The sequence below is a fragment of the Falco biarmicus genome, chromosome 8, assembly GCF_023638135.1.
Source record: "Falco biarmicus isolate bFalBia1 chromosome 8, bFalBia1.pri, whole genome shotgun sequence".
Classification (NCBI taxonomy): domain Eukaryota; kingdom Metazoa; phylum Chordata; class Aves; order Falconiformes; family Falconidae; genus Falco; species Falco biarmicus.
The window spans coordinates 54,100,811-54,126,185 of NC_079295.1; the positions used below are offsets into that span (position 1 = coordinate 54,100,811).

The following is a 25,375-nucleotide window of genomic DNA, read 5'->3' on the forward strand; positions in this document are numbered from 1 at the left end:
AGGAGTGGTTTACCCACTGTGCTTCCCTACAGCCGGCCAGCGCCAGCATTTTTATTAAAAGCTGCTTACCTAGTTACTAACAAGAGGGCTTTGAAAGAGGGAGCTCCAAAGGTTAATTGTGGCAGTCATTAGGATGAGTGGGTGATGGGACCGCTTCCTTGTTCCCGGCACAAAAGCCTGGGTCTTTCCTTTACATTCCTGTCCCTTGTTTCTGCCTCTGCTAAATGACCTTCCTCTATTTCTCTTTTCTGTTCCTATCCTGCATTTGAAAGCACCTTTTTAAAAAAAAATAATTAAACTTCCCCTCGCTCCATTTTGATCACATGCCTTGGCAAACTGACTGACTCCAGCAGCAATAGTGTGAATGCACTGTTGGCCCAGAGACAACCCTGTCCCTTGCCCTGCTCCCCCGAAAGCTAGCATGGGGCTAGGGCAGAGAGAGCCAGGCTGCCTCCAGCCTCAGCCCTTTGTGGCACTTCTAAGCTGTTTAGCAAGGTTGAAAGGTGTCCACTGTTAATCTGCTTTCAGATGCTGACACTTGAGCTTTGTTCATTCCCAGAGGAAGCCAGCGTGCCCTCACCCTTTCTGCCTGGAGGACAAGAAGGAAATATTGGACAAGGGCACTTGGTTGAGGCATAGTAAGCTTGAGACATGCGAAACCCAGAGATGAAATCCTGCAGAGCTGTGAGCAGCAAGCGGGGCAAATGATCGGCGTCTCCAAAGTATCCAGTCCTGAACAGTTTGTGAACTCCAACGCTGAGGGGGCCAAAAAAACCCAGCAAGTCCGTGGTTGCTTTGGAAAGTGTTAGTCTGACCCCCAGCATCCCCAGGATGGCACACACTGATCCTGATAAATTGGAGCACCTGCTTGGCAGTGCCACTGCCAGCCCCTGGGCTCTCCCCCATTTCCTTATGCACCACCACGGGCACACACACCTTGTGCTGAACTCCTGGCCTGGAGGAGGCTCCCCCCAGAAATGGATTTCCCAGTAGTATTCGACCTTGATCCACAAAGGACTCCCCTTTCCCACCCGCCTCCCAAATCCCCCTCCCGCCCCCTTCCCCATGGTTTATAGTGTAAAGGCAGATGGTGCTGCAGTTGGTGGGGTGTGGGAAAGCATCTCTTCCCCCATGCCTTCCCAGCACCTTCCCAGCGCCTCGGAGAAAGGGGGCTTGTAGCTCCTCCATGAGCCCCAGTGTCTGTCAGGGGCTTGGCAAGCATTCCCGCAGCCCGGCTTAAGTCTGCTTCTTTTCCCATTCCTGCAGAGCAATGAAAAAAAGCAGAGGATGAGGACACAACACTGGAGAAGCGAGCACTGAGCCGTTCAAGGGCATCCCTCCTTACTGGGGGCTTTGGACAGCTCCAACATCTTCAAAGGCTGGGGTCACTGCTGCCCCAGGCATTGTAGAAGTGCTGCTCTTCCCCCTGCCTCCCCCAGCCCTGTCCCCCCAGATCTCCCCACAAGCTGGGCTCATGCCAGCAGTGAGTGCCACTGTGCTGGGTCAGCCTGGATGCAGGGGACCCTGGCAATACTCCTTCCTCTTGGGGTAGGGAGCATCCCCAGTCCCCAGGTTTCATGGTCAAGAGGGGGGGACAGGATGAAGGCCAAGATTTCTCATGGGGCCAGGGAGGAGAGGGAGAGCGAAACAGGACCTTGGCCTTCCGCAGCACGTTTCCCTTGTTGGCAGGGAGGATGGAGGGACTTCTCTTCCTCAGTTCAGCTGCACAGTTAACAGGGACCAGGTGCTCAGGGGGGTTCCCGTTTGACTTGTTTGTAGCTTCCTGTGCAAAACGGAGAGTGAGAAGAAAGAGGCCTTAGGAGACCCGGGAGCAAGGACAGCCAGGGAAAAATAAAAGCACAAACTGTCACGAAGTCAAAACTGATGTGGCCCAACCTAATTGATGCTTTGCTTCCCACCTCTGTCCACAATGGGACAAAGTAGCAGGGACGCCCCCTCTTCCCCACGTGCTGCTCCCCCTGTCACCCCAAGCACTGTTGCTGAAGGAAGCTGGGGCTACAAGAGCGAGGAAGAACGGATGCGTACCCCATTCTCAGCCTTGCTGGTCACAGCCAGCCCCAGGGCTGGCCCTCCTGCCAGCGACTGCTTCAGCCGCTCCTTCACTTCTGTCAGCTTGAGCTCCAGGTCGACGCGGCGCTCCTCCTTCTGCCGGCACTGCTCCTCCAGCTCCACCACCCGCTGCTCCAGGTCCTGCAGCTTCGTCCCTGCTTGCAGAAGCGCACCCGGCTCAGCGCCTTTGCCCGGGCGTGAGGCCATGGGGATGGAAAAGCCACCCATCGACCTGGACAGGGACGCTAGATGGAGCTGCCAGCCCGGCAGCACGCGGCAGCCAGCCCAGCGCGGCCGCAATGCCGTGGCCAGCCCAGCATCCCCATCCCACCCCAGCTCTGCAGCCCTCCCCCTGCACCACAGTGCCTTCGAGCAGCCACAGCCCTTGGATGGCACCAACCTACCCGTGCTGCCCTTCATGGCTTCCCGCAACTCTCGCTTCTCTTTCCTCAGCAACACCAGCTCGCTGCGGATCGATGCTTTCTCCTTCTCCAGCTTCTCCTTCTCTGTCAGAAATCGCCTGGCATCCTCCTCAGCCCGGTTCTTCCCGTACCTGTACTGGTTGGCATCTGCATGCACAAGGGGAACCCATCATGAAGGCTCTGGCCCCGGCTGTGCCAGTGTCACCTGCGGTCCAGCCGAGCTGGGGCAGCACAACTCATCACCCATGTGCCAGAGCCAGCCAGCCCCAGCCTGGCTGCAGACACCCTTGGGGAAACAGCATCCTCCTGCACTGGCCAGGGTCTCCCCACAGAGCTTTGTGGCTGAGGTCCCCCACTCACTCGATGCATGCCTCTTCACTTTCACCTGCGGGTCCACCCGCCGTGACTTCTCGCTGCAGGAGGACGCGTGGCGCTTCACCTGGGCTCCTGCTGGCCGCCCTGGCTCCTCCTCGGCCTGTGGCAGGGACAGGAGGGAGAGCATGTGAAAGGCCTGCAGGGCCATCACAGCCTGGCCAAGGCTCCCCAGGTCATCTTCTGCAGTGGAGGGAGAGGGCAAGCCATGGAGCTGCACTCACCTGAACTTTCTCATAGGGGACATCATCGTACACCACACGGGAGGAGTCTGGCCGGTGATCCTGGGAAGAGCTGGCCCACCTGCAGGAAGAGGGATAGGGTCTTCCGTTCCAGGGCATCCTTGACAGCTCCTCAGTGAGCCCTTCCATCTCTGAGGGATTCCTGCATTGCTCTCCCGGCTTTGCTCATGAGTGCTCTACCCTACCCTACTCTACCCTACACACCTGCTTTCCATCCCGCCCAAGGGAAACCGCCCTGCTTTGGGAACCACCAACGCCTGGGACACTGGCTCTCCCCAAGATCACAGCACAAACCATGTCTCAGCCCATGCCTTTCCTAAGGAGCACACAGGGTTGAGGGTCACCATCCCCAGCCCAAGGCTCTGCCCCCAGCACAGCCCCTCCCCAGCCCGTGGCCCAGCAGGAGGACAGCCTTACAGGTAGGAGTGCCTCACGGCTGTCACTATGTTGGCAATCATCTCCACATCCACATAGTCATAGTGCAAGGCCTCCGGTGCTGTCTGCGAGCCTGTCTCCACCAAGAGGAGACCCAGCCAGCGGCCCAGGTCTTCAGAGCAGCTTGCCTGCAGGAAAGAAAAGGGTTGGGGTGCGTGCCCAGCTCCCAGCCCCTTGCCCTTGCTCCTGCCTCCCATTGCAAAGCCCCACTGTGGAGGAGCACTCTCTGACACGAAGCATATGTGCAAGACTTAGGAGGGTCCAAAAGAAAGTACAAAGGCACATGCAGGAGGTCCCAGGCCCAAACCAGCTGCCACCCCCTGTACCCTGCCTGCTTCAGCCCTGCCAGCCTCCTCCCTGCCTCCAGCTGGCAAATACCTGTGGCTGCCCCTGGCTCACTCAAATGATGCCCTGGGCTTCCTGAATGTGAGGAGAGGAGAAAACAAGGCACTGCTTGCATGCAAGTGTTGATCATCATAGGAGATGCTCCCCCAGCTTGGCAACCCCCCTCACTGGATCGGTGCACCCGGCCTGCCCTGCTGCCTGCTCACCTCCAGCGCAGCCACCTCCTGCCCTTTGCGAAGGATGCGAAAGGCGAAGGGGTGTTTGGGGCCCAGCCCTGGGACCACCTCGCAGCCCCGGAGGACAATGGCATTCACATGGGTCCGCAGGTCGGTGCAGTCCTTGTGGAAGTAGAGGGTGTTGCCCTTCAGGCGACACCAGCGCTCCTTCCAGCACTGGTTAACCAGGACGCTGAGGTAGCCTGGGGGGTGGCAGAGCCGAGGGAAGGGTCTCAGCGCCTGTTCAGCCAGACCTTGGGCAAGCTTTAACAAGACATGGCTGCCCAGAGGTTATGGCATGGCTCCCTACTCAGCTGGTCCTTCTGTGCCTCAGTTTCCCCAGAGAGAGCCAGCTGGGACACCCTGGGCCAGGTGAGGTGCCAGCCTAGTGCCACATAGTCACCTGGCCCTGTTTTCTGGGACACAGGTGACCCCTTGCCCCTTCCCCATGCACCACAGGAATCTGCAGACCCAAGACTGGGCAACATTTCACAGTGTGAGGCAGTGTCACAGCCATCCAGCAGCTCAGTGAGCTTGCTCCAACCCCACCACCCCTTTTACCCCTCTCCTGCCCCCTGTATAGCCAGGCTGGGGGGAAGGATGCCAGCTTCCCACTGCTCCCAGCCCCACATGAGCTGAATCCTGTCTCTGCTCCCGGCCCACACAAACCGCAGCAGGGGATGTCTTCATCAGTGGAGGAGGTCTGTGTGTCCTCAGGGGAAGGCTTCTTCTTGGAGAAGCTGATGATCCTGGTGATCTTCTTCCCTGCTGCCCGGCTCATCGAGCCCTTCAGGTCAGCCAAGCCACTCTTTTTGCCTTTCCCTGGAAGGAGAACAGGGTAGCTGTGTGCCCCTGGCATGTGTCACGGCATCCCCCTTCACTGCAAGAGGATGCTCCCCAGCTGTGGTGCACACAGCTGGCTGCCCCAGCCAGGGGGACAGCCTGCATGGCTGGGGAAGGGGCTGTACCGTGCTCACTGGGCTCTCTGCGGGCCGCTGGGGAGCTGGTCTCACCCGTCGCCACGCTGTCTGAGTCGGAGGTGTGCTTCTCCTGCGACAGCCGCTGTGGGGGGAGCAGAGCAGGCACCCCATCAGCAGTGTGCCCCTGTTTAGCCCCTAGCAAAGGCCACTATTGGCCGCTTGTCCCTCCTGCGCAAGGCTGGGGTGTCCCTGGCATCAGGGGAGCCCCATCGGTCCCACAGAGCTGCTGTGAGAATGGGAAGGACTCCTGACGCAGCACCAGGAGCTCAGTGCTCCCCCAGCCACATTCCTCAGGCTCAGCCACCACGCAGCACCTCGGCAGGGCAGTTAGAAACCATTACCTTATCCAGGTCCATCTTGCACGGCATCACCGGGGAGGTAGGGGCTTCCATCCCACCCGCTGCCGGACTGCTGGCTTCCTTTATCACCTGCGGAGACAGGCCCCAGCAGCCATTTAAAACAGACCCGAGGGCCGGGGCTACTTTCCCTAGCTCAGTACACTTCCATCTCACGGGGCTGAACCATGGGGAGAGAGGTCCTGGTCTCTGCAGGACAGGACAGCGAGCCCTGCTTGGGGCACAAGCCCAGCTTGCCTGGGGGATTGCACACACCTTGGCCCCTTCAAAACGGCAACCAGTTTTGCAGATTTTGTCAGAGGTTTTGGAAATTTCAGAGGTGAGGAACTTGGGCTCGTCGCTGCCAGCACAGACACCTCATGACCTTCTGTTTCAGTCAGGCGCAGCGTGGCTTGCCCTGGCCACGTAAAATAAACCTGTTCTCCCACATCTGGGGTAACAGCTAGGCTTGTGGTGTGCACAGAGGCTCCTTTCCCACCATGGCCCCTTCCCTGTGGCCCCCGCCTCCTGCCCCTGAACAAAGGCAGGAAAGGGCCATGGGGAAGAGAAGGAGAGCAAACATCCCCACCCCGTGGGGGCTATCAGCGCGGAGACGCCCAGGCCCTGGAAGTGGCTGGCCAGGACCCCCTCCCCCAGCTGATAAGAGACAGGAACAAAGCCCCCTTCCCCACCTCAGCCAGGGAGGTCTTGCACCCCTTTCCCAAGGCAGCCCCCTCCCCAGCTCAGCCAGGGAGGATGCCAAGGAGAGTCTGCGGCCCCCCAGGCGAAGTGTGGGGCAGCTGTGGTACCTTCAGCCACTCTTCAGCCTGCTCCTTGCTCTGCACCGCCAGCACCAGCGCCTCAGCCCCGGGCAGCGAGAACCGCAGCTCGTGCTTCTTGCGCCGCCCGTCCTTGGGGACATAGATGACGTTGCAGGTGCCCAGAGGCACCTCCATGTGTGGCTGTCGGTCCTTGGAGCTTTTGTAGCACTAGGGGAAGCAAAGAGAATTGCTCAGGGCTCAGCCAAAACCTGCCTGTCCCACTGCCGTGCTGGGCAGAGTTGGGGTCCCTCACAGGTGGCACAGATAGAGGTGGCTCAGTCTCTACAACTGCCTTGGCGGTGGAGGGCTGCAGGGTGCCCTCTCACTCCACGGAATCCCAAAAAAGGGAGCCCTCCATTTGTTTGCAAGGGAAGTGAGGGCAGTCTCTGTATGTGCTACAGGGAAGCGGCAGCCTTGTGGTGGGGTCTTGGCTTGGATAGTGCTATTTTTCTTCAGCTTGGACCCAACCACCCTCATAGCCCACCAATGGGTTTGTGTCCCCCACTAGCTCTGGGCTCACCAGCAGTTTGCTGTCCCGTATGACGGTGAGCTGCTTGGCCCACTGTCCGAAGCGCTTCTTGCGCAACAGGAAAGCACAAATCCTGCAATCCTTCACCAGGTTCATGGAGGCTTCCTCTGACGGCCACTGGTGTGTCAGCTGCTGGCCCTTCCCCTCCTCCTCCTCCTCATCATACGACTCATAAGAGCTGCTCATTGCATCGGAGTCATTGTCTGGAAGGAAGCAGGCGAGTCACCCCGAATGGCACCCTGGGGCCCTGCCTGCCAGGCACGCTCGCACTCTACCAGGGCTCCCCATGCCCAGAGGGCTCCAGCACAGAGCCTGCGCTGGGTGCTGGGATGGATGGACTCCATGTCATCCTCTGAAGACAGCAGCACTTTGACCCCAGCCATCTCCATTTCCCTTCCAAACCAGGCAGGATGCTCGTGGGCCAAATGCCAGTCCCAGGTGCATCTATCCGAATCCCTGGGCTGGCTTATTTCTTTGCAAGGCTCAAACTTCGAAAGCCTGGATTAAACCTTCTACCTGCAACAGAGGATCAGCTGCTGGCCCTCTGCCCCACACCTCCTGCACACGGAGGAGCAGGTCTCTGCAGTGGTATCCCTGCCTTAGTCCTCCTCTGCTGTGGCAAGGGCAGCTCATGCAGGGCATGAGAGCTGCATAGGCAGGGACATCCCTTCCCCACGCTGGTGACAGACATGGCACTGACTACATCCCTTCCACAGCACAACGGCTCTGGCTTGCATGACAAACAGCACTCCACGCTCCTTGCTTTTTGCCCAGCAAAAAGCTCTCTGACGTGCAAGAGGTTCTCCAGCCTCAACCCCATGGGCTCCCAGCCCAGTGCTCAAGTCCCCAACTCGGGGCTGAACTTTGCTGAAGTTCTCCCCTCCCTGGCGAGGGCACTGGGATACCTACAGGAGTTTTTTTGCTCCCCGTTCATCCTGGTCACAGGGTAGTTGCTGTCTGCATCCTCGTAATAGCCATCCTCAATGGAGTTGGGAGGGCTGGAGCTGTCTGCAGAGGAATCAGAGGGCAGCTGGGGCTATTACACCTGTTTTCCCCCACAACCATGCTCCAAGCAGCAAGCCTGCAAGCTGGGGCAGAGCAAAGCACATCCTCCCAGGGCATCTCAGGATCGGTCCCCCCATGGCTCTGATCTCTCCACATCACGCCTTCCCAGCTGAGCTGGAGCAGACAACTCCTTGCAATAACAGCACAGCAGGATGGGAAGGGAGTGGGACTGAGCGATGCCGGTGGGAGCAGCGACATTTCCTTCCCCAGGACGAGCTGTCATGCCTGCCAAAAGGCTGCCTGCTTTGCCAGGCAGGCAGGGGGATGCAGCGGGCAGCTTGTGGGGCTCTTCCCACCCTCCTGACACCCTGGTGCAGAGTGGGACTCACTGCGGGAGGTGATGTACTCGGGGGCCTTGCCAGGGCCAAGGGGCAGGGCTTCCTCGTAGTAATCCTCGGGCGGGGGGGTGGTGGGCAGCGGTGGAGCAGGGTCCACAGGAACCTGCAGCAGAAACACCACCGGTGTTAGCCCGGCAGTGGAGAGGGTCAAGAGTCCCAGCAGCTACTGTGGTAAGGGACAGGAGGAGGTCCCAGCCCCAGCCACCGCCACCTCCCCATGCAGGTGCAGAGCAGACCTCGCAGGCTGGCATTCAGGGACTTACAGTTTTTGCCTGCTGGCTCCTCGCCAGCTCCAAGCCAACGCCATCACTGGTGTCCCCATCCTCTTCCTGCATGTCCTGGAGATCCCGCAGGTCACAATCTGCCCAAGGGTAAGCGAAGAGAGTGAAGGGAGCAGGGAACTGCCCAGCTGGCCTCCCCAGCCATGCCTTCCAGGGACCCCCATGGCCCTTCACTGGAAAGGTGCTGGGAGATGGGCACCACTGGTAAACACAGGTGGTGCATGGAGCCCCTGTGGCCAGCTGCCAAACAGCTACAGGGAAGGAGGAACAAGCACCCGGGGTGATGATGCCCACCCCAGACACAAGGCCACAGCTTTCACATTCCTTCCCTGGGGTGCCCCAAGAGCCTCTGCTGTTACCGGGGACACCAGGACCAGCACTGCACCCACCCAGTGGGACCCCTGGGCCATCACTCCTAGTTGGCCACACATACCAAACTCCTCAAAGAGAGACTCCACGAAGCTGGTGCCATTGCCCAGGGATGCCGTGTTGACATACATGTAGTCCACATCCTTCCCTAGGAGTGAGGGGGATGCCGTCAGCTCAAGGGTGGGCAGGGCGGCCGGGGTGAGCAATGGCACTCCTCCTCCCCACAAACACCAGCCCAAGGACACAGGCCAGTTCACCCTGCTGTGTCACCTCTGGAGCAGGCGTGCAGGGAGGGGAGAAGCCACCAGGGATGCTGCCCCCGCCCCAAGGAGGGCAGGAAGGTGGGGAGGCTGTGAAGCCCCAGGTGCACAGCCCTCCTGGCCTTCCAGCGGAAACCCCTGCACTCAGCAGAAACCACTGGCAGGAAGACCTCTGCGAAGCAGCGTTTCCGCAGGGAGCAGCCCCCCTGCAGCCATGGCAGGGCTGACGCCAGACTCTGCACCCGGGGCGGGGAGAAGCTGGGAAGCAAGCGTGGGGAGTAAAGTGACTGGAGGGGGCTGAGCAGGTGCCGGCTGCTGGGCACAGAGGCAGCTCATCCCTGCCCTGCAGAAGCTCTTCCCTGCCCTGCTGGGGTTTTGGCCAGGACCCCCTGGGGCAGCTGCTGGGAACACCCACTGCCCCTGGGGACAGCCACTGGGCACTGCAGGAGCAGGACACAGACCTGAGGGTGGCTGCAGCTTCTGCAGGATGGTGGAAACGGCGAGCTTCTTCTCCTGTGTGGTGGCACTCAGGTACTCATGGTCCAGCAGCTTGAGCAAGACACTGAGCTCTGGCACGAGCTGGTCCAGTACTGGGGGGAGCAGGAAAAAGCCCGTCACCCAGGGTGGTGTCAGGGTGCTGGGGTTAAGACAGAGCAGAAGGGTCTGGAATGTATGGAAGAGCCTAGGATGGGGGTCTTTGCCAGCTGGTCCAGCATGGTTGAGGTGGTGTTTGCTAAGTGCATATGTGCTCCTTCCACGCACAAGCTCTACCACTTGCACGCAGACGCTGGGATGCAGCCTGCTGAGCCTGTGAATGGAAACACCAGCTCTGCAGGTTACTGGACTGCTATCAAAGGGCTCAGCACACACGTTGTTCCATGCAGATAAAACCACACCTCTGTCTGCCCGACAGTGTACTGCTACTGGTGTCCCCCCACTGTGATGGGCACTGGGTGGTGATGGAGGGAAGGAAGGAAGGAAGGAAGGAAGGAAGGAAGGAAGGAAGGAAAGGAAACACGGATGCCATCTCCAGAGCCACCTGGCAATGCTGCCCAGGGAGACATCCTCCCACCCCTTGCCTGCTGGGGAATATTCATATGCCCCTGCTGTGCTCAGACCGCCCATGATCCCCCAGCCCAGTGCCACCTCCACAGGGTCTTCATACACAGGCTAGAGCCTTCCTCCCCACGCTCACCACCAGCAGCTCCCCTGCCCTGCTGTCGCTCTTCCCTTGTATCATCTCAACTCATCCACACTGCCCAAAGGCCACTCCACTCTTCCCTCCAGGCATGGAGTCACTGCCCCTAGGGACAGTCCCTGCCCTACACAGGCACCTGAAAGACCCCCGGGGATGGGACAGGAACTGCGGCACAGGAGGGGCTTTCCCCACCCAGCTCTGTGTTAGCTGAGCCTCAGTCCAACACACACAGCCCCAGAGACTTCCAAGAGGGTCAGAGCAGCTGAAATCTTGGCAAAGAGGAACCACACCAGAAGCCACCGCTCATCCACTTCTCAGTGTATGGGATCCCAGTACCCGCCAGCTCCTGGCCTGCTGCTACACCTGAATACAGCATCAGCCCAGCAGGTAGAACCAGGCAGGGGAGATAGGGAGAGCCCAGCAAAAAGCAGGAAAAGACGATTTACTGCAAATCACGATCACAGGCACAGCACATAAAATTGTGGGTCTTCTCTTTGATATGCTGACTCATGGGTTAGTTTTTACAAACCAAAAGCACAGTGCAGCTGTGGGGTTACCTGGGCAGCAAGGCTCCAGAACACACTTGGGTTTTTGCATATCAGAGCAGGGCTACAAAAGAAATTCATCACTAAAAGCAGTATTTATGGTGCTGGCAGCACCTGACTGGCAGCTTTGGGAAAACGTGTTGGCCAGGGATGGGAAGGATGGGAAGGACTTGAACAAGGCAAGCTCTGGACTCCAAATCTCTCATGAGCTCCCACAGCCTCAATTCTGCATGGTCACCGAGATCCTCATCCCAGGTGTCTTCCTGTACTTATCTTCTCTGAGCAGGATAAGACAAAACTAAGGTGGATCCAAAGCCAAGCTCCTGTTTTACCCAGGACCATGCACCTGCCCAGCTCCACTTGCATCCAGGGGTAGCTCCTGCAGGAGACGACCTGTTCTGGAGAGGCCAAGCTCAGGGACACCAGCAAACCTACAGCCCTGGAGACTATGGAGGGGCTGGGGGGTGTGTGTGTGGGGAAGCTGCTGTTTCTTCCAGTGCAAGCGTGAGCAGGTTCCCTTCTCTTGGCAACGACAAAAAGTCATTGCGGCACAGCTGGGGCAGCACACAGCTGGCTTTGGGTCTCCCGGGGAGGAGGTGGCCACAGAGGCAGCTCGGACATGCTGACTGATGGGGATTGCTTGCAAGGAGGGGAGGTTGTGTGCCCTGGCAGCATGGAGCATCAGGGACACCCTGCTCAGGTTGTACCTGTCCCCACTCCAGCTCCTCCGGGCTCTGCCAGGGAAAGGGGCCCAGCAGAGCAGAGCTGGGCAGCAGCGAGGGCTGGCATGGGACATATTTCCCAGGGGAAGGGCAGGAAGCTGTGCTGCTGCAGCTGATGGGATCCTCATTACCCATATTTTTTAATGAGCTTCTGCTGGGCCCTATCCAAACACCATATCCACCCTACCCAACACCCATCAAAAACTGGGCTGCTACAGGTTTGACCCAGGATTTTGGGTGTCCACCTGCAAGCCATGGCACGGAGCGAGTCTCACAGGACTGGTGGAAGCAGGCTGGCACTGCTGCGCCAGTGCAGTAAAACCAACTGCTGTTTCAAAGGTTTTTGGCTGAAGGGAAGCCCAACATGAGTGGGTTGGTGCGGATCAGCGCCCAGCCAAGATGAGCCTCTGGGCAAGGAGGCAGCGTGCCCAGCCCCAAATCTCTGCCTCCCCAGGATGCAAGGCAGGATGTGGCTCACAAGTCTCTTCCTGCCATCCCAGCTGATGGGCTTCTATCTCCACAGACCTTCTGCTTCCTCCTCCCTCCCCAGTGCCAAGCTAAACAGCAGCCTCAGCCCTTTCAGCAAAAGCAGTTTTGCCGGTGCCCATCTCCCATGGGCAGGCCAAACCAGGACAGGTATTCCCCAGGCAGGGGGTGAAGCCTCAGCACAGTTCCAGAAGGAACAAGCAAACCTGGAGAGCTGGCAGCATCCCCCAGCCCACAGGGAAGGAGAGGACAACCACAGGGGGCATGGGGCTTCTGCTCCTTGAGCTGGAAACACATCCGACAGCAGACAGGCAGCCGTGGGACCTAGGTCCTGGTGATGGTCTGCTTGCTGCCCCCCTCCAGCATGCACCTACCGGGTTGGGGACCTGCTGTGGCCATATGAGAACCTCATGTGCATGATGAGCAAGGGCGAGGACTCAGCTCCCATGGCCCTCTCCTTGTCCCTCTGCAGAGGCAGGAAGGGAAGAGGGGAAGATCCTCCCTGGGATGTTTGGTGCTGCACAGGCTCCTGCTCAGCAGTGCGGTGGTCTCAAGGCCAAGTGAGCATCTTCCCCTGAGAGGCTTGGCAGGGCAGGGGACCAGCAAGGAAGCAGCTGGAACAAAAAGCAAGATGCTTCCCTGTCCGCCCAGTGCCTGCAAGCATCTCGGAGACACCCATCTTCCTGCTGCCCTAGCTCAGCAGGCTCTCAGCTGGCCATGAGCTCCCACAGAGGAGATGAGGACCATGCACATTCCCTACATCAGCTTCCCAAAACACACAGAAACCTAGGCCATGGCGCTCACCAGCATCCCCATCCCCTGCTGTGTTCAGGACATCTCCCATCACAGCCACCAGCTCTTGTGTCAAGGCTTCAGACCAACAGAGGGCAAAACTGCAAGCAGATTGCAATTAATAGTGACAAAGCAGGTGGCATGTGTGGCGAGGAGACCTTACTGTGCACAAGAAACGAGAGTGCCTGATAAGTGAGGCTTGTCGCCCGGCATGGCAGGCGGGTGAGCTCATCCGCAATGCCCCAAGCGCCAGCTCTGAGCCGGGGCGCATGGAGCACGGTGCGGGGCGAGCACTGAAGGCGCCTTTGTTTCCCCCCAGCTGAGCTGTCCCCTCCATCTCCCTTGTTAAACATCCTCCAAAATACAAGGGGCGGGGGCGGGGGGGGGGGGGCAGTCAAAGAGGCCTGTGATCCCAGGAGTGTGCAGAGCCTGCTGAGCCCAGCCTCTGCCTGGGGGAGTGGAGAAAGGGAAGGAATTAATTTCCTACGCTCGTTAGGCTTCCAGCCTAAATAAGGTTAATGGGGTGACTGCAGGAAGCAAGGGGAGATTGCTTCAGGGTTGCTTTGTGGAGGGGAGGGGAGGGGGGGGCCACTGTGACCAACCCAGGGTCACCTGGAGATGAAGGGCCAGCACGTTACTTCTGCAATAGCTGGCAGGAGTGAGCACAGACCCCGCACCAGCGGGTATTCGTGCCCACGCCACGGCGGGCAGGGGACTGGGCTCATGTGCTGAGGGTGGGTGCTGGTGTCAGTGCACAGCCCTGCCCGCAGGGGCTCTGGCAACCTCTGTGTGAAACCGTGGAGCCCAGGAACTGAGGGGACAGCAGGACATCAAAGGGCTTCTGGGGGGAAGGCAGCATGGCAGAGTGGCCGCAGGCGCTGAGCAGGTGATGCAGGCAAAAAGGGACCTTGCATCCCCCACTTGCTGAGCCACTGCCTCACTGGTGGGACACCTCCAGCCTCGAGCCTGTCACTGGTGCTAACAAATGGCTTCCACCTGCTGCTTTCTTCTGGAGCTTCTTGCAGCTGAAATCTTGTGGGGTTGTACTGTTCCACTGGGCTCAGGCTTCGGACACGGACATTGCAGGACAGGGAGAGGCACCAGCATCCCCTTCCAGAAACTCACTCCACTCCACTTCTGCAGCCTGTTTCACTGCCGTGGCAGGATGAGGAGGTGTCAGTGAGGTCTCTGAGCCTGGTAAGGCCAGGAGCTGTGGCAGCAGATGGCTTTAGCATTAGCTAACTTGGGCTGGATGGGCTGGGGACCCAGGGCAGCTTTGCTGGGATGGGGTGAGCTGGGTCACCAGCACTAGGATGCTGCTGCCGTTCAGGACAACAAGGCAGCATTTCCTCTGTTGCTAAAGTCTGCCCTAGAAGCAGCACCAGGCATGTTGCTGGCAGAGGAGCTGTGTCCCCTCCAGCACCCTACCACCTCTCTCAACTCTGCACCCAGGCCAGCTCTATTTTCAGACCCCATGAGCACTCCCCCGCCTCAGGGACCTGCTTCCACAGCATGGAGATAAGAGGCTGGGTGTAGCCTGCAGCTGCAGAGCCCATCTCCCCCTCCCTGGCCTCTGCTCCATCACAGGAGCAAAAATCAGGACTTGCTCCAGCAACCTGCAGAGAGGAGGAAGAGGAGGAGGAGGAGGAAGAGGCTCCAGCCAAGCCAAAGCAGAAGTTTCCTGCTGTACAGACCCAGCTTTTGCAGGGGGAGGGATAAGACAATGCACGTGGAGCTGTCACCCCAAGCAAAGCTGGTCTGCAGCCTGGAAGAGAGCCCCGAGGAGGGGAGATGCTGTTTCACAGCATCTTAACGCTGCGAGGCTGCTGCAGTGGGAGATATACTGGGGCCCCTGTCCTCTGCCTGCCCCAGCCATGCTTCCTCCAACACCAGGTGAAGGCTGGGGTTGGGGGGGGGCAGGGGGAAGTCGGATGCTGGATGTAACAGCCATTGTTTGTAACTAAAATAAAAACCAAGCAAAAATAAATCCTTCCTGTTGGTGCGGGCAGGGCCCTGGGACACTGCTGCCTGCGCAGGGCTGCTTTGAACCACCACCAGCAGTAAACAAACGTTTATAGCTCCTGGGATGCCATAAATAGGTGGGGAGTGGGCCAGGGAAGGGGGCATAGTCAAGGGCTACCCCAGCACCCAGTGACAGTGGTGGAGGCGCCCCAGCCCCAGGAGGAGCCCTGCAGAGAAGTCACCTACCCTGTGGGACAAACAGACCCAGCGCTGCAGGAGTTGCTTGCAGCACACAAACCACTCTGACCTCTCCACAGGCTGATGTCGACCCACTTGCAAGAGCCACCCGGGCGCTGGGACGCGCCTCCATACCTCGCTGCCTGCCCCCAGCCTCCTCCTGCCCCCAGCACGGGCTGTGGGCATCACCAGAGGGATGATGCCCGAAGTGGGTACTGACAGCCCCCTCCAGCCCCAGCATGCTGCTTCCCACCCCAGCAGGGCCAGCGTTCCCCAGCACTGCTCCCCGAGGAAGGCCACGGCCTCCCGAGCTCTTTGCTGAGCTCCCGGGGCAGTTCCTGTTCCCATACCCATTCCTAAGGAGGTTTCTTTCCGATGGGGAGGAGGCAGGCATGCAGCCGGCAAGGAAGTGCCTCGGCGGGGGTGGCGCAGGGCTCCCAGAATTGTTCCTTTGTGCAGAAGACAGGAGGACAAACTTGCTGCCTGCCTGCACCCTGCCTGCAGCTACCGCTCCTCCGGTGCGGGCAGGAGGAGCGCCCTGCCAAGCAGGCAGGAGAGGGGCAGGGCAGCGCTGAGCCCCTGGGAGGTGCCAGGGGCAAGCAGGGCATCCCTGCCAGCCAGGCTCAGCTTCCCAGCCAGCCATCACCAGCTGGGTGTGGGGCAAACTGGGATGACTGGGATGGGCTGGTGGGGCCAGGGGTGCCAGCCTGGAAAGTACCTCCTCCTCCCAGTGCAGCTGCCCCCATACAGCTACGGAGCAATTTGGTGTGCTCCAGCCCGGAGGGTTTTTAGAGAACAGCCAACTGTGAATGCTCACACTTGGGCTCTGGCAACATCCCGTAACAGTGGAAGATTTGCTAAGGGGCCACTCAATGCACATGAATCATCTCCTCCCTGGAAACAAGGGCCCCTTGAGTGGGGTGGATGGGGGAAGCGCCTCTGACTCTGAATCCAACAATGTCAGCAGGAGCCTGAGTGCTTGGGGCTGGCTCCTGCATAGCCAGGAGCCCTCCACCCCTCCTGGCTCTCCAAATGCCCCAGCTGGTGCCTCTTCTCACCCCTCGCTGTGATTAACCCCCTTGCTGTTAGCCCCAGGACCCTGGAAGATGTCCCTGCACCCCAGCAGTTCCCAACTCAGGCGTTGCAGCATCCCTGAATGTTGCACAGCACAAGGTGAGCTCAAACCTTTTAACTTGAACCCCAACCTCCCAGCACCTCCCTACCACCTCCCCACAGCACACCCAGTGCCCCGCCAAGCCAGGCTGCAGCAGACAGGGCAGGGACACACACATCCTGGGGCTCTCAACACCGTGACCTTGCAGTAACTAATATCCTTAGCTGATAACCTTGGCAAATCAGTCCCGGGAGATGAACGTGAAACCTGCTTGCTCAAGGAAGCAGAAGGTCCCCCCGCCAGCACTCCCTCACAGTGCAGACCCCAGCTGGCTTCCCCCCTTACACAAAGGAGCCCGCAGGGTTTGCAGGGCCCCCCCATCCTGCTTCAGCCCTGGGAGACAGGGAGATGAGCAACCAGAGAGCTTAAATAGCAGGAAGACTGCCCTGGCTGTGCCTGCTGAACCTCCTTCATCTGCGGCCCCATCTGCTCCAGATGCCCACCCCGATGCTGACACCAGTTTGGGGAGGGATTCCTTTCCTAGCACAGCTCCAGTGGCACGGCCAGCTCAGCCACTTTCAGCAGTGCTTGTGTGAAGGGTCCTGTGTCTGGCCCAGCTCCTTTGCCAGCAGTAGCTCATCTCCTCAGTATAAATAGCTCTGCAGAAAGCCTTATCGCGTGGCCCTGCTCCCAGCAGCTTGCCTGCTCCAGCAGAGACCAGCCGAGAAGCAAGTCCAACCTGGGGCCAAGCGGCAGGGCCACCTCTCAGCCAGGCTCTCCTCAAGTCTTCCTGCTTCACCCTGGCCCTCTGCACAGAAGGGGTTTCTCAGAGTCCACACCACATCCCAAAATGGGGAGAGGAGCAAGGGGAGCTGCAGTGCATGCCTGGGGTTGGTGCTTTGCCCAATGCACCCAGCCAGGTACAAGGGAATCAGACACAGAAGCAGGACTCCAAACATCCCTATCCTAGTGCACTCTTTTCTGGAGAAGATAGAGTTCCACATCTTCCTCACAGTCTTAAACTAGAAAACAGGAGTCCTGAATAGAAAGAAGTGTAATTACAGGCTGACAGAGCTTGCAAAGGGCAAAGATTCCCACCCACACTCACGCCCCTGCCAGCTCACACATGGCAGAAACCATTGCTCACTGCTGTGGGGCCAGTCAAGCCTCTTCTCTATAAAACTGGATTAAAAGAGAAGCTGGAGGACAAGGGGATCATGGTAGTTCCCTTCCCACCCAGCCCTCTGCCAGCAACCCATCCCTCGCAGCATGGCCCAGAGGGAGGGGTGCTGCTCTGCAGCTGAAGCCCCAAGCTGGGTTGAGGGTCTCCTGGTGATGCCCACATGCAGAGCATGGCTTCAGGTGAAAAATCTCCTGCTCAGCTCCAGCAACCACATGCCCAGTGCCGTAGCCTTCCCTGAGGGCTGCAGCATCCACACCCGGCGTGCTCTGCTTGGTGCCCCAGTCCCCTGGGGCAGTGACTCACAGAGGAGTGTCACCTCCCCAGGGAGCCCCCAACACAGCCACAGGGTATCAGAAGGGCCAAGGCTCTCTGAACTGGTATGGTTGCTGGAAGAAACACCCAGGGCAGCCCTTGCTGGGCTGCAGGGTACGTCCTTCCTCACAGCAGCTTGCATCAAAGCAGAGCAGCTTCACAAGTGGTACAGGTAATAATTAACAGGCTGATTAAATTACCCACAAACACCTTCTGTGACCCAGGCAGATAATGACCCTCCAGTGCCCCGTACTGCAGCAGGACCCCTTCTCCAGGGGCTGCTCCCCCTCTGCTGATGGCTTAGCAGCCCTTTCTTCACCTCTTGGAGAAGACTCTGGTGGTTTGCTTTAGCTCACCAAAAGCAAACTTTACCCCTCTGACCTAAAGAGGCTGCAGCTGCCCCCACCCCGGAGGAGGAGGAGGGGGTGGTTTCTGAATCGTCCTTTCTTACTGCCGAGCACAGCAAGAAGTTGAGCAAATAAAAGCACCTAAGTGAGATGCTGCTGAGTGACCCTGTTTGCATCCCCAGGCAGGGCACTGGCAGCCTCCTCCCTCTGCCTGCCCTGCACTCCTGAACCTCAGGGGGCTCCTAGCCCCAGGAGTATGAGTTGTTTCCAGCCACAGCTCAGCCCAGTCAACACAATTAGTCTACAAATAAATGTGGAACAGGTTCAGTACTTCCAGGCTATGCTTCAAACCTCAGTGCCAGCCTCAGTGAGCGTATGGCAGGATGCTCTGCTGGGCCAGCCAGGGAGCTGGGCTCAGAGGCTGCTGGCTAGAGAATGTGTTTAAATAATGAATGAAAAAGAGAGGTTTGAGATGCCCTTTAAAGGAATAGTCAGGCAGGGGTGAGACCTGCTGAGTAATGTATAAAAAACAAGCTTCAGGCAGAGGGGAGATGTTAGGATTAGTCAGAACCCAGAATAAACTGTGTGTTCTCCAACCAAAATTTTGGTGTCGGCCTTTTCCAAACAAACTCCACAGCACAGACAGCAGCAGGTTGGCCTGGGCTCGCCTCCAGCATCAGGAGAGGCCCTGGGACTGGTGCCACAGCCCTTTGCCCATCCCTGTAGCCACCGTCGGCGGCGGGCAGAGCACCGGGCATCCTCCCTGGGTCATACATTCCTGCCTGCTGCTCTCTTGGAGCTGGGGGTGACAGCAGCTCTCACCTTTCTGTAGCCCTTCATCTCCACCAAACCTCAGTCCCCAGGACAGCAGGAATTACAGCTAATTGCAGGCATGGTGCTGGGAAGGGAACCCACTGACTCAGCACCCAGGTGCTGATGACGGCTCTCCTGCGGGCATGCCCCCCCCACTGCCCTGCACCCAGGCAGGCACGGCCACATTACCACCCAGGGCTGGGTGGGTCCTCCAGCCCCCCAGTCTCAAAAATGGACACCCCAGCCCCACTGACAGAGGTGAAAAGTTCGCAGCATCCCAAAAGGCTGCTCTCTGTGTCCTGTACATCCCCATTCCCTGAAGCACAGATCCAAAACATCTTGGATGCAATACCTAACCTGCAGGAGCGAGACGTGGGGAGGCTGGTCAGGGAGACACATTCTAGGAAGAAAAGTTATACGAGGTGGTTGTGCCTTGACCCTCAGAAGCAAAGGGGGGTACAGGACCCTCACCTAGGAGGGTCTGGGCAGGGATGACATGGGATTTGCAGGAAGGAGCTGGTGGATTAGCCACCAGCCAGCTCCACTTTCCCAAATGCTTTCAGCTGCATTGCATGATGTGGACCCCTCTTTTCAGAAGCAGTGGGAGAAGAAACCACAGACCCGCTGTGGGAGAAATATCTCCACAGAGTCGGGAGGAGGGAGACTAGCATCCAGCTTCCTGCGTTAGCATCCCTGCCCTGCCCCTGGCAATGCCCAGGAGCTCGGGACCTGTGCTGGGCACTAGTCCCCCCTGCCTGGCAGAGGACCGGAACCCTCGCAGTGGCTACCTCAGCCCTGTCCCTGCAGGAAAGCGATGTTCCTGAGCCAGGGCATGGCAGAGGGTCTCTGCATTTGGGGGCTGGGGCCGTGCTGCCCCGGAGAACCCTCGGAGGGCAGGATAAGTGTATTTTCTCAGCTGAGAACAGCCCTTCCGTTTCCTTCCCTTGCCCAGCTCTGCCGGGAGCATCAGGTGCAGCAGCAAGGCCACCACCGACAGCAGCGTTTCCTACCCGCTTAACCCCTGCGGGGCGGGGGTGGAGAAGCAGGAAAGCCAGTTTATCCCCACAGGAAAGAGGACAAGCTTGAGCACAGGGGAAGATGTGACTGGTCTGGTTATTGCCAATGGCTCCGTCAGTGCTGGGACTGGTTCACCATATCTGCTTTTAACTCCAGGACACAAAAGCCAGCTATCAGACCTGTTGCTACCTACCTTCTATTCCTGGCTCTGTCCTTTAAAACCTCGGTTTCCCAAAGTATAAGATGACACTGGGACCACATAAAATGGGAGGCTGAACCCAATGGATGAGGAGCCAAAAAGGGGCTGTTCCCCCATCACCGAATTGGGTGGGTTTAATGTTCAAAAAAACCCAGAAGAAAGTCAAACTCATTCTTCAAGCTGCTCCTTACACATCTCCTGTTAATTGCCAGCTATCAGAGAATACCAGCGTCTCCCAGAGCTTCCCCTTATCACTTCCAGGATCACATGCACATAAAACCCACTTCAAACAAAAAAAAAAAGTATTTTGAGCATGGAAATCCCTTGCAGCAAAGATCTGTTTTCGTTCCAAACTGTTACGAAATGTAAGAGAGCCTGCCTTTGATGCGATGGGAGGCATATCAGGAGCAAAAATGGAAGGGAGTGCAGCAGCCATGCTGCTGGGGGGGGGGGGGACACGGGATGGGACACGACCCTGGGGGAGGGAAGGCCAAAGAAGTTATTTTCATCCTTCCCCACTGCGGGGGCTGCAGATTGCCAGCACAGCATCTGCAGAGGGACCTGAGCTCTCCGAATGCCTCTGCTTTCAGCGCCGCAGGGTGACAAAAGACAGGCTGCTGGTGGCTGCGTGGGTGCCCTCACCGCGGGTGGCAGGACCTGCTCTATTCATCCCGCCGGTGCCCTGGCAGGGGGTGCCAGCCCCTCGTTCATATGGCGGTGGGGCTGGGCTGGCAGAGACAATGCAGAGCTCCTTGGGAGGCTTCCAACCCAATTGTCCTGCTGCTGCCCTGGAAGAGTGACATCTAATAGATATTTTGCAGGGCTGACAGTTGTGTCATTAATTTTAAGGTTCCTTATATCCAGAAGATGTGTGTTTCTCAGGGGAGAGCTTTAGCTGTGCCAGACCGGATAGTAGCTGGTGTAGGGAAGGGTTAAGGGGTTAGGACTTGAGCCTGGGATGCCAGAAACCACTTCAAGCCTTCACTCTGCTAAATCGTTATCTTCTGCTCCCAGCAAGTTATTTGGCTACTGAACAACAGGCAAATCTTGAGTCCAGCCCAGTTTTCGCTCCTTGTCCTCCTCTGAAGAGCCTTCCCACTGTTTGAGATGAGACAACTTTTTCAAAACCTTAAACAAAGTTTTCCTGGGCTGGGATAAGAGCTACCCACCGGCTGCAGGCCAGGGGATTTCAGGCACTTCGGGGCTCGGTGCTGCTCCATAGCTAAGGGCACGTCAGCCTTGCAGCTCAGCACATTTGTGCCGGAAAACAGCATTTCCAGGTCAAGAGCAAACGCGGGAAAAAGGCAGGTTTTCCAGACAGCTCAGGCAGATAGGACAGTCCCCAGGGTCCCTGGTTGGAGGACACTACCCCTGCAGCAGTCACTAAGGGCACCAGCCTGCTCCCTCCCCTCTCCAGCAGTCCCTGACACAGCAGGCATCTGTGATGTGCACAGCAGGGCGGGTCTGTGTCCCTCCAGAGCAGCCAGGCTGGCTTCAACAGAGATCCAGTACCCACAGTGAGACCCATTTCCCCCTGTTAAGTTCGGCCTTGCACACAGAAGGCTATCGGAAGATGCAGAGGGGCAAAGAACTCCAGTGCCTTCCTGCTCTGCTCGGCATCAGCATCCCTGGGGCTGCCCTCCCACCCAGCTTTGCTTGGCATGGTGGGGCCAGGGCAGCCTGCGGTGGGCTCAGCCCCCTTCCCCACACGCTCCCTGGCTATAAACAGGCGGTGGCCTGGGCAGCTGAGTTTTCAGCGGAAGGAATGGCTGCAATGCGGGGGAGAGCTCAGCACTTGCCTGGCGCACTAACAGCTGGCCCGATCTGTGTTTCTCACCCACTGCACCCCCTTCCACTGGGCTATGTTCGCAGGGCGGGTGGGATTCCTGCTGCCAGCTCGCAGGCAGCAGGTCAGGAATGATCTGGCCTCCCTCCCACCAACCCCATGGCCTCCCCATTCCTGTGGGCAAGCTGGAGCCAAGTTTATCCCTGACACATCTCCACTGGCTTTGCTGGATTTAGACCCCAGATAAGTTTGGTGCAGGACCTAAATTCTGGTGGCACAAAAGGTCAGGGAAAAGTCACTAATGATGAGAAGCCATGTGCAAGCACAGCCCTGCTAGAGCAAAGGCTCCTGGCACAGATCACCTCCCAGATCACACATATATGCATTTCTCCATCAGCACAACCTGAAACAACTCCACAAGCAGTTGAGGGCACCAGTTCCCCTGGTTAGCTGCTGGTGTAGGCTGAGCCCCACACGAGGTGCTGCCCAGCCTGCTGAGGAAAGCAAGCAGGCTCAGATGGAGCACAGAAAGTGATGAAGAAGCTGGCAGATCTTAAAGCAAGAGCAAGTTAGGATACATGCAGGGCCTGAGCAGAGCTCCAGGTGAAGGAAAGGGGCTGTCAGCAGGCAGAAGCTGGGAATGGGGCACAGAGCTCCTACCCATCATGAGACCCAGCACCCCTTGTGCTGGGAAAGGGAGCCTGGTGAGACCCCCACACCTTCCCTCCATGAGCCACAGCCCCCCAGAGGGATCCAGCAGCTCTGCGTGACGAGCAGGAGGGTCTGGATGAGGTTTACATTGGCAAAGACCTATCCAAGTGCCAACTGCAATCCATTACAAGGCTCAAAGCAAAGTAGGCAGGCACTGCTGCTGCTACCATAGCAGACACCAGTGAGAGGGATAAAACAGCAGAGCAGCTTTCCCCATGGAGTGGCCACACCATGCTCTCCATCTCTGTGACAGTCCAGGATGGTTTCCACAGCATGCCGGGCACCTCCTGCCCTTTCCTGCAGTGAGGTCCCAGGTTTGATTTTTAGTGTGGGCTGGGATGCAAACAGGGTAGACTCCCACCAGTTTGTACAGCAGAAGAATGGGGAAGCCAAGACCATCTGCTCTCTCCCCATCAAGGGGGTCTTCTGGGGCCTTCAAGGACAGCTCTGGCATTGCATGTCTTTTGACGACAATCCCCCTCCTGCAGCAGCACCCTTCTGAGCTAGCAAAGCCACCCTGTCTTGCTGGCAGGCAGGGTGAGCCACAGCCATGGGGGAAGGCTGTCCCTGTCACCGTCGTCCCTGTCCCCTCCTGTGCCGCTGGGCACTGACACCGCTCTCCCAGCCCTGACACCATGAGCTGCAGCCCAAGAGTCAAACTCCTCATGACTGTGCTTCCACTGCGGAAACACCACCCCATCCTTTTACATCGGGAAAGGGAACTCTTGACCCTCGGGTCTTTCTGGTGCTGACCCAGAGCTGCAGACACAGCACTGCCTGAACCATCCTGGGACTGAAGCGTGGTCCAGCCCACAGAGCTGGAGTGATGCCCCTGGCCCCCGTGTTATCATTTCTGGCTGGTGCTTCTGTAGCACCTGAGGACTGATCAAGGGCCAGGACTCCCAGGCCACACCATACCACCACCTGCGCCTCCTCTGCAGCCCAAAGCCACTGTTCAGCAGCAGCAAGCAGCAATGCCCCCAAAAGCCTTCCCCTGCTCCCTCCAGGGACCTGCCAGCTCCAGCAGAAAGCCAGGACCTTCTCTGCAAAGTTGGCCCAAAGCCCTGGCAGGTTTATTCATATCCCAGATCAAAGCCTAACAGCTACGTGAGCCCGATGCCACAAGCTGAAGGCAAGAATCACACACGTGGGAATGCAGCCGCTTCCCAGCAGGGTGGGGATCAGGCCCTCCATGGCTTTACGAGACCACCAGCATCTTCCTCAGCTAGGGAAGCTCTCTGGATCCAATCAGCTCCATCTGGAAACACCAGTCACCTCCCTTTCCACAACCATGATTTTCCCTAACAAGCGCTTACACCCCATAGACTTGTTTACGAGACACCAGCTTTTCACCCATCTGACCAGCAAAGGGAAACTGGCACCAGTTCGTGTCCCAGCTGGCCCTGCCACAAGGCTCATGGGGGGCGAAAGCACCCAGGTGGCAGGGTCCCACATCGATCCGGTGAGCTGCACTCACTCGGCTGGGAAGGGATGTGCGACCCCCAGCTCCCCGGGACCGGGACCGGCATCCCCTCTCCACCATGCCGGGTGTGCTCCACCCCGCACGGCAGGGTGAGGGGATGCCGGTCCCGGTCGAGGTCCCGGTCCCGGTCCCGGTCCCGGTCCCGTCCCGGTCCTCCTTACCGCTGAGACGGTCCATGGTCGTGGAGCCGCGGGCAGCACCGGCCGCCCCGGGAGGCGCGGGCGGGCGAGTGTCACCGGCAGCGGCCGCCCGGCGGGGCCGGGTCTCGGCTGCGGGGCGGCCAATGGCTCCGCTCGCCCCTCCCTCGGTGCACGGCAGCGCCGAGCACCGGCACGGCCCGGCACGGCACCGGCGGGCCGCCCGGGGTGTCCCCGCCGCCAGCGGGCGGCCGGTTTGTCCCCACGGCTGGTGACGCCCCGTGTGCAGCACCCACCTCCCTCCAACCCCTTGCACGGCCGAGGGTGTCCGGGGGTTCCCCCCCACCCCGTGCATCTCCCCCCGGTGCTGCCCCACACCGGGCACTGAGCACCCCCAGCAGCACCGGCAGAATCTTTCGCGAAGGGTGCGGGGCCAGTGGCGGCCACGTCCCCCCTGCCTGCCCACGGGGGTTGTTGCTTTGGGCAACTTCAGTTTGGGCAAAGATCCGGAGCAATTTCCCTCATCTAAACGCACAGGGGGTGAGCAAGCACAGCTCCCCCTTCCCACCCCGCTCCCTGTCCCTGCGCCCCCCCAAAACCCCTCCTGTCTGCTCCCTCCTGATGTCCCTCATGTGCCCAGTGTCTGTCTGGCCATGGTGACAACCTCCCCAGCAAGGACCGTAGGGGAGACCTGGGCTTGGGAGACACACGGGGAGTGCAAGGGAGCATCCCGTGGGTGGGCAGCACGTGGCAGCGGCCTCTGGCACCCCCAGGACAATTTCCTGCAGCCTCAGGGCTGCGGCTGAGCCCTCGGGGGACAGCAGGCTATGACAGAAATGGGATTCGGTTTCACACATACCCACTTCTCGCTTGGGAAAGCAATAATCGATGTATTAGATGTGCATTAGCAACTGACCTGGAGGGATTCCCCATTTGGGGCCCTCTTAGCCCAGGACAGTTCGGAGGCGGTGGCCCCTCTTGTGCCCAGCTGGGAGCCAGCCCTGTCGTGCCCTCCCAACCCGGAGCCTGCTCCCTGCCCGGCTGCTGTTGGCTGGTCCCTCCCTGCTGGATCAAGCCCCCTTTTTCTCCTGTAACCCGGGGCTGCAGCCAGGGCACGTGGCACCCACAGGCCCGGGCTGCCAAGGCTGCCGCACGCCAGGCTCTGGCTGCTTTGTGGTGGGGACTTACAAACAGCCAAGGGACAGCATGGGCTGAGGCAGCGCCGGCTTCCAGGGCAGGAGCTAACGCCCCC

At 59.0% G+C, this 25,375-nt stretch overlaps 1 protein-coding gene across 3 annotated transcripts; it reads right to left on the minus strand.

Moving 5' to 3' along the window:
- Positions 1–17: 17 nt before the first annotated feature.
- Positions 18–24,268, minus strand: AFAP1L1 (actin filament associated protein 1 like 1). 3 transcript variants are annotated; one of them, XM_056349123.1, is made up of 19 exons: positions 24,148–24,268; positions 9,541–9,669; positions 8,884–8,967; positions 8,433–8,530; positions 8,161–8,272; positions 7,676–7,774; positions 6,758–6,969; positions 6,226–6,405; positions 5,423–5,509; positions 5,079–5,163; positions 4,771–4,923; positions 4,093–4,304; positions 3,524–3,669; positions 3,089–3,167; positions 2,853–2,967; positions 2,475–2,639; positions 2,047–2,228; positions 1,655–1,783; positions 18–1,260 (listed from the first exon to the last, which is right to left on the minus strand). In XM_056349123.1, the coding sequence occupies exons 1-19, from the start codon at positions 24,161–24,163 to the stop codon at positions 1,237–1,239; spliced, it is 2,307 nt and encodes a 768-aa protein (XP_056205098.1). In that variant the 5' UTR covers positions 24,164–24,268; the 3' UTR covers positions 18–1,236. The 3 variants fall into 3 exon arrangements, with proteins under 3 accessions (XP_056205098.1, XP_056205096.1, XP_056205095.1); XM_056349121.1 differs by having other exon boundaries at positions 2,047–2,225; positions 5,070–5,163; XM_056349120.1 differs by having other exon boundaries at positions 5,070–5,163.
- Positions 24,269–25,375: the final 1,107 nt, after the last annotated feature.